The 16324-nt window shown below is 41.8% G+C and overlaps 1 protein-coding gene across 2 annotated transcripts; it reads right to left on the bottom strand.

Moving 5' to 3' along the window:
* Window positions 1-804: 804 nt before the first annotated feature.
* LOC149303324 (DNA-directed RNA polymerase III subunit RPC6-like) lies at window positions 805-9960 on the bottom strand. 2 transcript variants are annotated; one of them, XM_089481550.1, is made up of 9 exons: window positions 9905-9960; window positions 5266-5383; window positions 4162-4229; window positions 3552-3619; window positions 3342-3454; window positions 2719-2862; window positions 1741-1848; window positions 1262-1453; window positions 805-882 (listed from the first exon to the last, which is right to left on the bottom strand). In XM_089481550.1, exons 1-9 carry the CDS (start codon window positions 9958-9960, stop codon window positions 805-807), a joined length of 945 nt encoding a protein of 314 aa, XP_089337676.1. The 2 variants fall into 2 exon arrangements, with proteins under 2 accessions (XP_089337676.1, XP_089337677.1); XM_089481551.1 differs by lacking the exon at window positions 2719-2862.
* Window positions 9961-16324: the final 6364 nt, after the last annotated feature.

Raw genomic sequence — 16324 nt, 5'->3', positions numbered from 1 at the left:
TTATCATTAAATGGAAAAAAAAACTATTTCATAAAAAGGTGCATCTCACCTAATTTATATAGAATTGCAACATTGAGATTTATGGTAATTAAAGGTTAAATATCTGCTGTAACTCCAAAAATATACCACCAAAAAAAGTTATATCTTGATACAGTTTTTTATTAACACTGCCTGATCTTAAACAACACAGAAGTTGTTTGATGGATGAACTTTTAACAGATACCCAATAGGGAAACACAGACAGCTGGGACTGGGAGTGAATGCAAACTTAAGATGATCAAAGTCGTTTTCATCATATCACTGTGATGAATAGAAAATAAGTTGCTCTGGAGCACAGCCGCTCGCCAGACTAAAGGTGCTGCACCCGATCACCAACCAATCATACCCTCAAACTAGTTGGTAAAAATAATAAAAACAGACCAAGCTTCTGTTTCACAATTTATAAAGGGGTGAACCTCAAAACAAAAAAAAAAACCCTAAAGAGGTTGAATTCAAAGAGTAAAACACTGAAATAACTAAAATAAATATTTTTTGCGTGATCTTCACAGTGAGTCATTCCGTGGTGGTCAATGCAGGTCTATGGAGGTTATACACGTCTTCTGGTTATGTCTCTTGACACCTGCCTAGATTCCAGTGACTTAGAAATAAAATGTTCCGTGGCAATCTTCCGAGTCAAAACAGTGCAGGTTTTCCGTCTTCCCCGCGCAGGCGGATCAAGTTGTTTCCTAGTCTTCCTGTGATCACATGAGGATGTCCTAAAACCAAAGTTAAACACCTCTGCTCTAGAGAATCAGTAATGGTGTATTAAAAGTCCATCCACTCTGTCATGTATATACAGTTGGACGGAGAGATATCACCTCCTTCGTGACAGTCGTCAAAGACCTGTCAAGGTAAAGATCAGAGTAAAAGAAAGTTTTCCCAGCAAGAATCCTTATGGAAAAATAAAAACTGCCTAGCATACAGCACACTGTCTATTTTGACTGTTAATGGTTATGTATCCATTGGAAATTATGAATTTGTGATATTTTATTCACAAGACTCAACCTGATCTTTTCTGGCTGAGGTTTTTGATTTATGAAAGCAACTAAGAAAGGAGTTCTTTCCAGAGGGGTCCATGGGAAATACTATTTATCTTTGTGCTGAACTGTTTAACTTGTTTTCAAGTAAATGCACGTGTTACCGTGTATTCAGTAATGGAAATGGTTTGGGGGCCTAATCTACTTCGAGTATTAAAGTGACTATTAAAGGAGAAACATCTTACCGGGCACAAGCCGCAAGGTGTACGCACCAAGCCTGCCGGCTGCAAAATGGGATTTACTCCCCTATAGAGCTTCATCTGTCCATCCACGCTGCCAACGGTCCCCTCCTTTGCAGCGATTATGGTCATTTCTACTTTCCCGTCATAAATTAATGTGTTTAGAATGGTTTCAATATCGTCCATTGATAATTCAACCTGTCCAAGAAGGGGGAAAAAAAAATATTTTTTTTTTATACAATATATATATATATTATTCTATATAATGTATCCAACAGAGAACACAACGTTATGAAAATGCAAATCAAGTCAATTTATTGAGAAAACTCTCACTGACCGTCAGTACAACTGTATGCATTAAACCGAATAGTGTTAGCAGAAGCTAAGAACTGTGAACAGACCAACATGTCAATGGAAAAGCCACAGAAATAAGAGCTTATTTCCCAGAACTGGGTTTCATGGTGATCGTTGGGACGCTCTCATACCTTGCTAATGCCCAGCTCACAGATGAATTTCCAAACTTCGTGGGATGAGGCAAATGAACTGTTTCTTTGGATCATTGGATTCTGTTTGCTGTCTCTGGCTGCTTCTGCCTGTTAAATCGAATAATTCAACATTAGTCTCTGCACGTAGCCATTTATTTCTCTCTAGCACTGTCAACCGGGACTTGGGTATAGAGCAGTGGTTCTCAACCCGTGTATCCTCAGGACCCACATTTGTCTTTGGTCATTAAGTCGCGACCCAAAAATAACCTCAGAAAAGATGAGGGAGTGGAAAGGCTGCCCGCGGGCTGCAGCAGGAAGAGGGGAGGAGCAATCAGAGAAAAACTTTATTCAGCTCCTACTAGGAGCAGACAGCGACCGGCAAACCAATCAAGCAACTTGCATTGTGGTCGTGGAGTAATACGAAAGTACATGAAGGACCAGAGGCTGCCTGATGGCTCTGATTGTTGCGGCCGCGGTCCTGACAGCCTGCTGCTAGAATGCGTAAGGCAGCCCCAAGAAAGTGAAATTTTCCCGGCATGCCTCCAGTCCGGCCCTGACCCTCCGCGACCCACTGAAGACAGGGACATGAGTTGAGAACCACTGGTATAAAGGATCTTCCTTGTACCGTCATCAACATGCAGAGAGTTATACTGAAGATAAAAAGGCATGTAAACATATGACTGGAGACACTATTACCCTGAAAATAGCACTTGGAACAATAAACGCTTCATATGTAAAATTACAGGTAGCTGTTAACTGAATGCTAACAGCAGAACACCATATAAAAAAACATTAAAAGCCATATGAACAATAGATTATAAAATGATTGCAACTATTATCAACAGTAAAAGTCTGGGAGTTTTGAGGTTTGCATTCAATTGTTTGTAAAAATATTAATCTAAAGAAGAATCTGTTGTAAACGAAAGCATGGCAAACATATGCGCCATTTAAATAGATATTTGATGAGGATGCTTTCACCTTGCTTTGCAGGAATTTAAAACATTGCTGGTTTAAGACTTCCACAAATTCAGATTCAAAATCCTGGTCGCTGTACCAAGCGCCTCCTGTCACCGAGCGATCAGGTTGTACGTTGTACAGCATGTAAACTTTCTTTTTTGAGGCCTAGAACAAGAAACACAATGCTAGAAGAGCTGGAAGTGTTGAAGCAGTGCATTTGCATAAATTATTCGGTTATTTACCCAGAAACCACAACCAAGCTATAGATTATAGCGCTTGTATTGGCTCAGCCCAGATCACCAGAGATTGGAAACACTGGTCTAGCAAAACCTGCCAAATCTTTATTTTGGTCCTTCTGAGAATCCATAGGCAAGCCAACCTCTGGTTTTTGTATGGATTTTGCTGTAAGTAGAGGGGGATCAAGTAGCAGTTATGGTGGAAGATCCTTCTTACATATCAATCACTCATAAGGTGAAGGGCAGACAAACTCAACTTTGCTTTAAAGCTTATTCTTGTAGCTGAGATATCAGGAGACAAGTACCAATACTGGCCATTCTTTACCAAGGCTAAAAGGAAGCAATGTATAGTTTCATTTGCTCAGCTATAACCGTGTGATGCAGACACGCTATAATCATCCCCCTTACCGCTACTGACTTGACTGCTTTAATGAGTTTTTTGCTCTCCATGTTCTTCAGAATTTTGTTGATCTCAGTCAAAGGAAGATTGCTTTTGTATCTTATTTCTCGGCTCCAAATACCTAAAAAAATATATATTATGTTAACCAATGTGTCTTCCAAAATAAGTTATAGAAATAAATAAAAAGTTAAATCTACAAATATTTTTTTCAGACATACCTTTATTGCCAGCATCTTCTATAATCTGATAAACTAGTTTCTCTTGGTTGTCTGAACCTTTTATTTTACTGTAAAAAATGAACAAGTAATTTTTTTGACATCCATCCAAGATCCTTAAAATATGATAAGTGACCTTCTTTGCCTTTGGTATAAAAGCTTATATATCAAAAAGAAACTGGACACGCAAAACAAAAAAAAAAAAATGCGTCCAAGGTCCATAAAGACATGGTTGGATGAACTGGACTGTCCCACACAGAGTCCTGACCTCAACCCCATCGAACCCCTTTGGGATGAACTGGAACAGAGATTGCAAGACCAGACCTTCTTGTCCAACATCAGTGCCTGACCTCTCTCAAATTCTCTACTGGTTGAATGGGTAAACATTTCCACAGAAACACCCCAAAATTTTGCAAAAAAGCCTTCCCAGAAGAGTTAAAGCTGTTACAGCTGCAAAGACGACCAACAGGTGCCCCAATACACATATATATGCTTTACGTAACTAGTGTAAATTCAGTAAGTGGAGCTACAGGTTAATGACCATTAAACAAATCATATTAAAAGTTGTGCCTACTACACTCTCCATACTGCACGCTTTTAGAAAAATACGTACCTGGTGCTCTGTGCATCCTTAATTCTGTACAAAAGACCCGTGCCACTTCTGAGAAGGTCCAGTTGGCCCTGAAATGGTTGAGAAATATAAAAAAAATGCACAATACAAAAATATACATAACTAATATTATCATTGCTGTATATCAGTTACAGTGGCAAGAAAAAAATAAATGAACCCTTTGGAATAACCCTTTTTTGTATTAATTGTTCATAAAATGTTATCTGATCAAGTCACAAGTATAGACAAACACATTGTGGTTAAGCTAATAACATACAACAAAAAGAACCTTTCATGTCTTTATTGAACACACTATTTAAGCACTTGCAGCACTGAAGGGGAAAATAAGTGAACCCTTGGATTTAATTACTGGTTGAACCTCCTTTGGCAGCAATAGCCTCAAACAAGCTACCAGTAACTGCAGTTGAGATCCACACAACATTTAGGACAATTCTTCCTTACAGAACTGCTTACCTCCTTCAGCAGTCTGCATTGTGCCCTTGGAGTCATCATGGCTGGGTGCCCACTTCTAGGTCTCCATTTGTTTAACTGTGCACTGATGAATATGTAAATTCTTTGAGATTACTTTGTAACCCTTTCCAGCTTCATGCAAATCTGCGAGGCGTGATTCACATCAGTGGATGCTTCTTGAGAATAGCAAACTCAAAATGCTTTTTTTATTTATGCCAAAGTAGCTCTAAAACACACCTCCAATCCCATTCCAACATGGACTCCATGTTTGCTAACTCCTGACTCCAATTAGCTTTTGTTGAAGTGATTTGCATAGGGGTTCACATACTTTGAATATATGTTTGAATGATGTTTTCAATACAGTCAAGAACAATATATAAAATTGTTATAGTGTATATGTTAATTTGTATGTTATTAGTTAAAACAGATTGTGTTTGTAATTACCACTATTTATGTATAAATTTGTGTTAATAGTTACAAACATTAACAAAGGGTTTACGTACTTTTTCGTGCCACTGTACATGATCACATTGTCCCCACCCAGTTCCACATTTTGTGAAGAATGAGTGAGTATGATCTGTCAGAAAAGCACTGTAACAAATGGTGATTCCTTATAGTTTTAACCCCATCACATACCACTGATAGAAGTCTGTTGATAACCATTGCCCTCTGTTTGGCTTCAATATGAGGCATCTCATTCTGAATAACTTGATCTGTGATTCCATGAGGAAACTGTTGGCACAGCTCTATAATCCTAGGAGAAGGAAAATAACGTGTTAAAATAAATTATCCAAAAGTCACAAATAAAAAATGCCTACCAGTATGACAATAACTATGTTGGTCCTACAGAAATAACCAATAGCACCACAAAGTCCATATTGTGCCAGTAGTAAATCAGGCATTCCTGCGCTGTTTAAGCTTGCACCCTCAAACAAAGCAATTTACTAGTATAGAAGTAGCTTCTACACCCTTTACCAATTCAGACAATGTATATTTATTCAAATGAATCTTTAGGAGAACATATTTTTGAACATATATGTTGATCCTTTATGTTGCCATATGGCTGTTTTTGCTCTGTCAACCCTAACACAGCAGTGATATAGTAATGCAGGTACAGTTGTAAATATTGGACGTGAATAGAATGATACTCAAGACTGACTGGTTTGCGGATACACAGCCCCATACTCAGTATTAACCTCTTCAGCAATTTTAGCTACAGTAGCTTGTCTGTTGCATTTGACCACACGGGCCAGCCTTCGCCCCCACATGCATCAATGAGCCTTGGCTGCCCATGACCCGGATGACCGTTCACTGCTTTTCCTTCCATGGACCACTCTTCATAGGTACTGACCACTGCAGACTGGGAACATCCCAAAAAGAGCTGCAGTTTTGGAGATGCTCTGACCCAGTCTTCTAGCCATCACAATATTTTGGTGGACTTGCTGCCTAATATATCCCCCCACTGACAGGTGCAGTGATAACATGCTTATCAGTGTTATTCACCTTCACCCGTCAGTGGTCATAATGTTATGGCTGCACACACTATCCAACATACACACATCCACTGACTAAACACTATCAGTGGCGTCGCTACAGGGGGGGCAAGGGGGGGCAATTGCCCCCCCTAGGTTATTCCTTGCCCCCCCCTGCTGCCCCCCCGCCGAATTTGGAACCATCCAGCGGATTGCCCAGGACAGCCCGGCAAGTGATAAGGGAGGGAGAAGGGGTAGAATGTGATAAGGGAGGGAGAAGGGGTAGAAAGAGATAAGGGAGGCAGAAGGGGTAGAATGTGATAAGGGAGGCAGAAGGGGTAGAAAGTGATAAGGGAGGGAGAGGGGGTACATGTTAATGAGTGAGTATGAATTAATGTGTGGATGCATTGTGTGAATGCGTGAGAGTATGCATGTGTGAATGAATTGTCTGAATGAGGGAGAGCATGAGTTAATATGTGGATGAATAGTCTGAATGAGGGAGAGCATGAGTTAATGAGTATATGTGTATCATAGATGTGTAATTCTGGAAGGGCAAAGATGGCACTCACCGGGGAATTCTCTCTGACAGTGGGGGAAGGTCTGCGCGATGGACGAAGACAACCCCCCTGCTAGCCGCACCTCCTTTCGGCTGCAGCGTAAGTCCGGGCAGCGTGTAGACAACACACCGGAAGTCAGAAGCACCGGTAAGTTTTTTTTTGGGGGGGGGTGTTAAATGGGGGGCATAAGGCATTTCTGTAGGCAGAGTGCTCTATGAAATGCCTTTTAACCCCCTTAATGCCACTCTGCCTCCAGAAATGCCTTTTAACCCCCTTAATGCCACTCTGCCTCCTGAAATGCCTAATACCTCCCTATATGCCACTCTGCCCCATAATATGCCTTTTAACCCCCTAAATGCCAGTGGCATATAGGGGTATAAGGCATGTCTGGAAGCAGAGTGGCACATAGTGGGTCAAAAGGCATATAATGAGGCACAATGGCATATAGAGGGTTAAAAGGCATTTCATGGGGCCCAGTGGCATTTAGAGGGTAGAGTGACAAGCCTGGGGGCAGATTGGAAAATAATTTAAAAACAAAATATTTTTCTCAATCATAGCTTTTATTAAAAAAAATAGTTTACATGAATTAACATTTACTATAGGAGACTTTTTTCCTATAGGGTCGTCTTATATTCAGGCTTTTTCTTTTTTTCCTAAATTAATATTCAGATTTTGGGGGGGTCGTCTTATAATCAGGGTTGTCTTATAATCGAGCAAATACGGTAATAACTGCAATGCTGTTTTCATGTATTTATTTGATCTATACCTGCAATGCTACGTTTTATATATTGTTATTGTATACCTGCAAATACAGGATTTGTATGTCTGATTCTGTTGATTTCATATATACCTTCAGTGCTGAGATCACAAGTGAATTTCAATTGATCTATGCATGCAAAGCTGGGTTTGTGTGTTAATGTGTTCTATACCTGCTATCGGCAGCAGGGTCTAATATATATATATATATATATATATAGGCAGCAGGGAATAATATTAATATATATCGGCAACTGGGGCCAATATTTATATATCAGCAGCAGGAACTAATATTAACGAAACTGCCAGTTCAGCTGTAATTTTGAAATCATGTTTCAATCATAGTCTTTACTTCAAAGAGATAAGTACTCATTATGTAGATAAAAATGCATGTCTAATGCGTATATGTGATGGGCCATCACATAAATCAATAATAAAAGGAGGGGCTTGCTGGGGGCATTAATACAAATAGTGGTGGCTGGAGGCGATTATACAAGGGTGTGGGGGCACCACATTAATCTATACTAAAAGGGTGCTGGCTGGGGCATCAATACACAAGGGTCAAAAACACTAAGGGGGTATAAACAACAATGCAGTGTGAAAAATCCATCCTGATGTAGATGTCAGTGACGTAGATTGTGTCCTGCTGTTTGTGTGTTTTTGGTTATCGGTGTACCAGAGCCTGTCCTGGGGTGTGTGTGCGTATAGGTGTTGGTGCGGCACAGCCTGTCCTGGTGTGTGTGTTTTGGTGTCCGTATGGCATAGCCTGTCCTGTGTGTGTGTTTGGGTGTTGGTGTGGCAGAGCCTGTCCTGGTGTGTGTGTCTGGGTGTCAGTGTGACAGAGCCTGTCCTGGTGTGTGTGTTTGGTTATCTGTTTCCTGGCAGTTGGAATTATTTAATTTATACTTATCCAGAGATAAAATGCCCTCCTTAAGTTGTAGTGACCTCAGGGGACAAAACATTCAAGGCCCTGAAATCATTTAGTGGAAAATTGTTTTATTTATGCTTTAATATTTATTTCAAGGATTAGTCGCACTAAATTGTGGCTTCAGGCTTCCCATGTTGAATGACCGAGTATTATGTTAGTCCAATAACAAAAGTATCATTCCATAGCACATTACTTTTGGCAATATATATATATATATATATATATATATTCTCAGTGGTATGATTTAATGGTGGAAATTATGAATGCCCCCCAGTTTGACTGTGGTATCTTGTGTGCCCCCCCTATATATTGTTTCTAGAGTCGCCACTGAACACTATATATGTGTTAGTGTGTGTGTGTATATATGTAGCGTAGTAGAGTTAGCGTGTGTATGTATAAATACATATTTTCAAAAAAATGAGCCACTCACAGGCCATTTGTGATAACAATTTATTTGGACATTTCAGTCCACACAGTGGACTTTTATAAAGACGTCTTGATAAAAGTCCACTGTGTGGACTGAAACTATAATCTGTACATGTAACATACTGACTAACCTACACACATGTACAGTAACAGACTTACACACTAACATACTTATTTAACCTTATACACATAACCTGCCTTAGGAAAGGAGGAAATGTGGTGCCAGCTCCCTCAAGCTCCTCACATGCAATGTCTGGGTGCTAGGAAATGATGTCATATCCTGGCATGCAGACTTTGCGTTGGGCTTCAGGAAACACGGCCCACAGCACCGGCCTAGAGTTATGCCCAAGGAGGGGGAGATGGATCTGGTGTTGAGGGCTTCCTTCAGATCAGTGTCAGCACTACCGCAGGGTCACGTAATTCATGTTACATGACGCTGCTAGGCGCTTCAGCGTAAGCCCTCCCAATGTAGCCCCCCCTTAACAGCGGACCTGTGGAGGCGTGTTGGGCTGAACACCTCTCCTACACAGCAACCAGCTTTGTGGGGGCAAATGCTTATCCACAGAATCCCCCCTGCTTTTGCAAGGAAGACACCATCTCTGCTATTATATGCATTAAAGTACATCTGAGGGCTGGAGCGTCCCTTTAATGTAAAAGAAAATCCATAATTTCTTACTGCTTTTGGTGGAATGAAAAAGTATCCATAACGAGGAAAGTGTCAGCCCACTGACAAGCAGGCGAGACGTCGCAGGAAGGTGATTTATGGAAAGGACCCTAACTTAATTATAGGGAGGAGACTGAATGAATCACGGGTGGCTGAAGGGAGATTCATGGGGTGATTATATAGAGAGAGCTGTCAAAACGGAAGGTAACATGCAATGGGAGAGCTGTGAGCAGGGAGCTGCAGGGGATGGGGTGCTATAAGGGCTAGTGGGGCCACTAACATGGTCACTGGGCCTCAAGATTTTAGGTGGCAGCCCTGGCCTAAATGACCTGCGTGTGAAACATCAACATGCCCCGGGGTAGAAAATGCTAGCCACACATTATAAATCTCACTCGAAGGTATACATATAACGAATGGTTAATACATGGCTTCATGTCAAACGAATACCAGAGCGCTGTAATTTAGCACTCACCTAGCCTCTATCTCCGCTGCGTCTCCGCTCTCTTGCTTCACTTTCACCTCTGCCATCTCGCCTCAGTTACTCTCCGTGACGATACACGCGCTGTGAAACTCTCAGGCAGTCCAGCTACTCTTACGCGTCATCACGCAGCGATCACTCGCGGCCATTTTACGTAAGGGCAACTTCGTTCATGTTCGTCGGTACAGAAAATCTTTATGTAACGATGTGACAGGAATAGCATATTATCTGAAGGAAGATTACGATTACCGTGTGCCTATGTTAATTTTATTCTTTTTCATTTTTTGTCGATTTAATCCTGATCTTTAGAGATTGTGCCCAAAGCTCAAATGACGGCTCTGTCCCAGACCTCCGCGACAGTTTAGTACGTCATCATGCAGGAACGAATCCAGCTTTGGCAGGCGAGAGTAGAAACTGGGCGGACCCTTCTAGGCATCTTTGGTTGCCAGGCAACGGTCTTCGGGCCATCCAAGGGTTTTGTTGCTTCCAGGCTTCTGGGTTTTAGCAGGAAAGCGTCTGTAGTAACGAAACGTAGCAAGAACCGGTCCGCGATCCGCTGGCTATTTTCCGCGTTCAAGTTCGCTTTCCAAGCAGGTAATAAAGATCAGCGTGTCTTCCATTTCCAGCTTTTTGTATGGGGTGGGGTGGCGGGGTTGGCTTGTGTAGCTGGCTGGGTGGCATTTGCCCTTTGGGCTGTTGTGATTTGAAGATTTTTGGGTCACTACTTTGAGAAATGTTTCCATGTAATTGCTTAAACAGAGTAGAGCAATTGTGGGATTATCTCGGGGGCGCCTTTTTAATATGTTTAATAAGGGAACCCCTATTGATGAATGTATATTGGACAGGAGTGGATAGTGCGCATGGGGGTTATGTATAAAAGTGTCGCAATAGGAACGGAACACATTAGTTATGAAGAAAGTTGAGTTTGTTTGCATTCGAAAAAAAGATGTCACACGATACTATATCAGTATACAAAGATATATATATATATATATATATATATATATATATATATATATATATATAGTAATACCCGGGGCCGGACTGGGACTGAAAAGCAGCCCTGGAAACATTTGGAGACCAGCCCCATATAGTTTATCTCACGGTCAAGCTCTTATACCCACACGCACCCCTTATACATACCCGAGTCACACTATTCACCATTCTTTTTATCTCATTATTTGTATTAAAATGCCAGAAAGCAAAAGTGTTAAAAGGCCCTAATAAATGAAATACATTACACATAATGGGATCAAAACATTTGCTACTGCGAACATTTTTAGATGAAAAAGTTCCATTTTATTCAGTGGAACAAAACACTGATCACATTATTCTTCACGATATTCTGGTAAGAAACGTTTATTTCTTTATTAATTCATGTAGACTATTTTTTTCCATATTTAATAAAAGCTATGATTGAGACATGTTTGGTTTTTATTTCCTTTCATTTGACAACCTACCCCCGAGTTATGCACCTCTGCCCCCAGGCTTGCCACTTGCCTTTTAACCCCCTATTTGGCAGAGTGGCATATAGGGGGTTAAAAGGCATATCATGGGACAGAGTGGCATATAGGGGGTATAAGGCATTTCTGGAGGCAGAGTGGCATATAGGGGGACACACTTACATACACACACATGCCGATTTTTTTTGTTTTTAACAAATACAAAAAATATTATACAGTACAAAAAATACATTGGTTTACTGACCTTCTACATCTCTTGACTTCCGTCCTCTGGTAGCTGCACACTGTTCTCCTCTATGCTGACAGGAAGTCACTGACCTGACATCCGGTGCTGCAGCAGTCTGAGTGCGAGGGGGCGGAGCTTTCACCCCTCACGCTGCTCCCATCACTATGCAGCCATCAGACTGCTGGGAATGTAATCTAAACGGCCGGTGCGTGCTGATGCCGCCGGCCGGAGCTACTTTAACACTTTTTTTTTTTATTTATATGGTAAGCTGGATCGGCTTGCCATATAAAGTAAAAAAAAAAGTATTAAAGCAGAGCCGGCCGGCGGCATCAGCACGCATCGGCCGTTTAGATTACATTCCCAGCAGTCTGATGGCCGCATACTGATGGGAGCAGCGTGAGGGGTGAAAGGTCAGTGCGAGGGGGCGGAGCTTTCACCCCTCACGCTGCTCCCATCAGCACCCAGCGGCCGCTTTGATTAGATTTCGGGCAGCCTGGGGGGCAATTGCCCAGCCCGCCCCTGGCGCCCAGGGAGGCCTTCAATGCCATTTGCAGCCGCTCAGCGGCTGTCTTCAGGGTTAGTCTGCCGGCCGCCCAGCCCACGGACCTGCCGGCCCACCGGGAAATTTCCCGGTATCCCGGTGGGCCAGTCCGGCCCTGGTAATACCAGCCACTCTCTGATGACCTGTACAAAGAACAAGAGGTCATCCATTCAAACTCAAAAGGAATTTTCACTTAAAGCAGCGAAAAGTTGTCTCTACAGTAAGAACAGTAAAGGTGTGGAATTCACAATCCACAGACATTCTGCTGTCAAATTTGATAGATGCCTTTAATAATGGACTTTTTAGCAAAAGAATATACAGGGATGTAATTCGTTTATAAGAGCAGGATTAGGTATTGATTATGGATCCTGCGAGATATCATTTGGAGTGAAGAAGCCATGCTTACCCTTTTGAGGCACAATTGGAAATCACTTCAATGGAGGGTTTTTCCCCCCTTCTTTTCGATCAACAGCAAGCTTGAACTTGATGGATCAGAACTTGATAGCATCTTGATATGTAGAAAAGATTAAATTCCAAATTGCTAGCCATCATGCACACCTCTGTGGATGTGATACCCTACTGCAGATATGGTGTTTAGTTAATATTTATACATGGGATGCTCCACATTATGGTGGGATTGTGCGTCCTGCTGATCTAAGTGGGCGGCCACACCGACGTCAGTGGGCGTTCGGGCTGACATCACTTGGAACACCCCCATTTAAAGGGGAAATGGGTGGGGAGTGGGGCATGTCAGGACCCCGCTTCCGCGACCCCTAGGATCTGGGTGTTGGAACGGGGAAGCGGCACTTCTCCCAGGGAACTCCAAGCCAAGCCCGGAGAGTTTCCAAGTATGGTGAGCGGTAAGCAGTGTCCCTGCTGGACCTGGTAGAGGAGCCCTGCTAACTCATTCCTCAGGGCTCTCCTACCCAATGGACCACATCAAGTAATACAGGCCTGGGGTAATACTGAGAAATTAGCAAGAGCATCCTACTGGTTTCCATGGAGATTGCTTCACATTTAGAACTTTGTCTTGCAATTGCTGTTTAAAAAAAGGATACATTGAGTACATTGCCTGTCAGTTGTATTCTGGACCACTGTATTACTGCACTATTGCTTATTTATCATGATCGTCTTGTTATTCTGCAACGTTTTTCCATTGTAACGCCTAATTAAATACGTCAGCCATTTGGGTCGAGTGGCAACCCCTCAAACAAGTAATTGTTTCCCTATACTGATCAAGGGTATCAATAAAGTATGCTCTAGTAATGGTATAATAGGGCAGGGTTAGGGTCTAAACATGAACATATATATATATATATATATATATATATATATAATGCATACACCACTGTTCAAAGGTTAGGGGTCACTTAGAAATGTCCTTGTTTTAAAAAGAAATTAAATTGTGTCCATTAAAACAACATCAAATGGATCAGAAATACAGCGCAGACGTTGTTAATGTCTACTGCTGTAGCTGGAAATGGCTTATTTTTAATGGAGTATCTTCATAGATGTACAGAGGCCCTTTATCACTCCCATCACTCCTGTGTTCCAATGACACGTTATGTTCACTATTCCAAGTTCAAAAGGCTAATTGATTGTTAGAAAACCCTTTTGCAATTACGTTACACCTAGAAGTGCCCTTGTGCTCTATTTGTTCACGGTTGTTCTTAATGCCAGGGAAGTCGGGCAGCTGTCTGCGGTGCCTGGACCAGGGGGGAGCCAACAGTCACCCCAGTGTGTAGAAGTCAGTCTGGTACTTGAAGGGGGTGCAACCGAATGCCTGATAATTTGTGGGGGCACACAGAGAGATCTCTGCCTACATTGGCATCCTTAAAGAAAAAAAAAGGGGAGTATACTGGTTTGGGGGCGAAAAAGGGGTGCTCTTTGGTCCAGGACTGGCTCTGTCCACAGGAAGCAATAGGGCCATGTTATAATTAGATAATTTAAAGCCCTCTCTAAACATTAATGAGATACCTATGTGTTAGGTGGGGTGCTTAATCCTATGGTGGAAGATGGGGAAGAACATGGGGAAATCTAAATCTATGCAGCGCTTTCGAGGGGGAAACAGACCAAGGAATGACCTCTTGGTCTCTGGGTTGCTGGTTCTGGACACATTCACAAGAAACTATAACAGGATTAATTATTGATCGTAATAATACGTTTAATGTAATTAAGGCATGTAATAATTAAGTGTGAAAAACACTTTACAAAAAGATCAGGTGTTTTATTCAAATTTAATGGTGCAGGAAGTAAAACACTAATACGTATAAAACCACTTTATTATTATTTATTATTAAGAACGCAATCAATGCAGTGTACATACATAAATAAAAACTTCTGTATAAATGTATAATTATTTATTATTTTGCTGCTCAATGAGCTGAATGTAAGGGAGATCTCTTCTCCCAGCCAGCCCGTTTACACTATAGAGGACTCCATAGTATGCGCCGCATATCTTCATAGGATATAATCCGGCATATCCGGACGCAGTAAGGATGGTGGCTGAGAAAATATATCATAGTATTCATGGGTACGGATTATCATTTTAATTAAACTTTGTCTAGATTAATACATTTGAGGATGACTTACACCTTATAACCATACCTGGGAACTTCTGGGCTCCAGCTACCCTTGCGGGACGCGGCCGGGACTGCACACTGGCATCATTGGGTGGTCGTGTGACGTCGGTGGGAGTCCCCACTGACATCAGGGGGAGTTCCCGACGGCAGCGGGAAACACCCCCATTTAAAGGGAAAATGGGCAGGGAGCGGGGCGTGTCAAGACCCCACTCCCGCGACCCGGAGGATTCGGGTCCTGACCCAGTGGAGCGGTGCTTCACCCGGCAATCTCCGGGCAAACCCAGAGGGTTCCCAGGTATACTTATAACCAAAAGTATGTTGGCTTTACATGTTTGCTGCAGCCCCTGAATGCGAGTCTCCAGGCAGGCTATTTGTGTCTTGTAGTCAAGGACAGGCTTGGATCCTCAAGCTCTGTTAATAAGGCTTACTCATAGAAAACATCCTATTGTTAAGTACATAACATTTCATATCCTTCCATATTTGTGTTTCTCGCTGACACAATTCTCCAAGGAGATAGTTTGTGGCTTTCTTTGCTTTGCAGCTTGCCGAGCTCAGTATTTTATCAATGTAAGTGTGCCATCTGGTCACTAACGTAGAGTGCACATTGTATTCTGTATACAGCGTGACCGCGGCATTCTTTTTAACAACGATTAAAAAAAAATGTACCCTGCAGGACTGCAATGATTTTAGTGCATTATCACAATACTGTATACAAGTCCCATAAATATTACCACCCTATTATTTAATGGGGCATTACTGAGTACGCCATTGATTTATTACGACCATCTAATTGTCCGCTGTTTGCCCTTACAAATATCTTTGTAGTCTTACTTCAGTCCCCTAGCAAGAAAATGGAAAGTGCAACTCTCTGTAGCACCTGAACCACAAATCAACCTACTGAGTATTTTGTACAACTCTTTCTCCAATGTGAATACAGTACCCATCGATGTGATATGCCAAAAGATCTTACCTGGCTTTGCCTTGAATCCAGACGTCCTCTATGTGTTTAAGTTTACTGTACAACCACTTGTCTGGGAAAGTACCACCATATCTAAGCAGCATGGTCCCTCTAGTTCTCCATACCTCCTACAATCTCCATATTCATGGTTCCACGTTGCATGGAGGAAGCAGGTTGAGCCACCTTCTCCTACAGAGCTTCTCAAGTATGGAATAACCTTCGAGAAACCACCAAATCTTTCTCCAGTTTAGTATCCCTGAAAATGTCTGCTTCGTGGTATCTAGCATCAAAATACTAATATATTAACCATTAATATTATTTTCATTTTACACCACTTGTGTTCTTCATGGTTAAGCATTTTCTAAAGGTATTCTAGGCTACCATACTTTACAACATTCAGGATATGTGATGCAGGCTGTCCGGGTCTTTGGCTTGCAAAGTGTTAGTGCTGTCCACCGATGTTAAAGGGTAAAACATGGACTTTTTTCTCACTTCAGTCTAATCCATAGAGATTCACATGATTTTTTCCATTAACATGGTCTGGGCTGTTCTGATAAACCTCATTTCATCTAAAAAGTGATGAAGCTTTAATGAACTACCATTTTTTGGTCTTTTTTTTTTCCCCACAGGGCACACTGAGTAGA

The sequence above is a fragment of the Sceloporus occidentalis genome, unplaced genomic scaffold (assembly GCF_023333645.1).
Source record: "Sceloporus occidentalis isolate IW3139 unplaced genomic scaffold, rSceOcc1.0.p SCAF_15, whole genome shotgun sequence".
NCBI classification, from domain to species: domain Eukaryota; kingdom Metazoa; phylum Chordata; class Lepidosauria; order Squamata; family Phrynosomatidae; genus Sceloporus; species Sceloporus occidentalis.
Note: the sequence above shows the minus strand (reverse complement) of the source record. Positions and strands in the feature narration are given on the sequence as shown.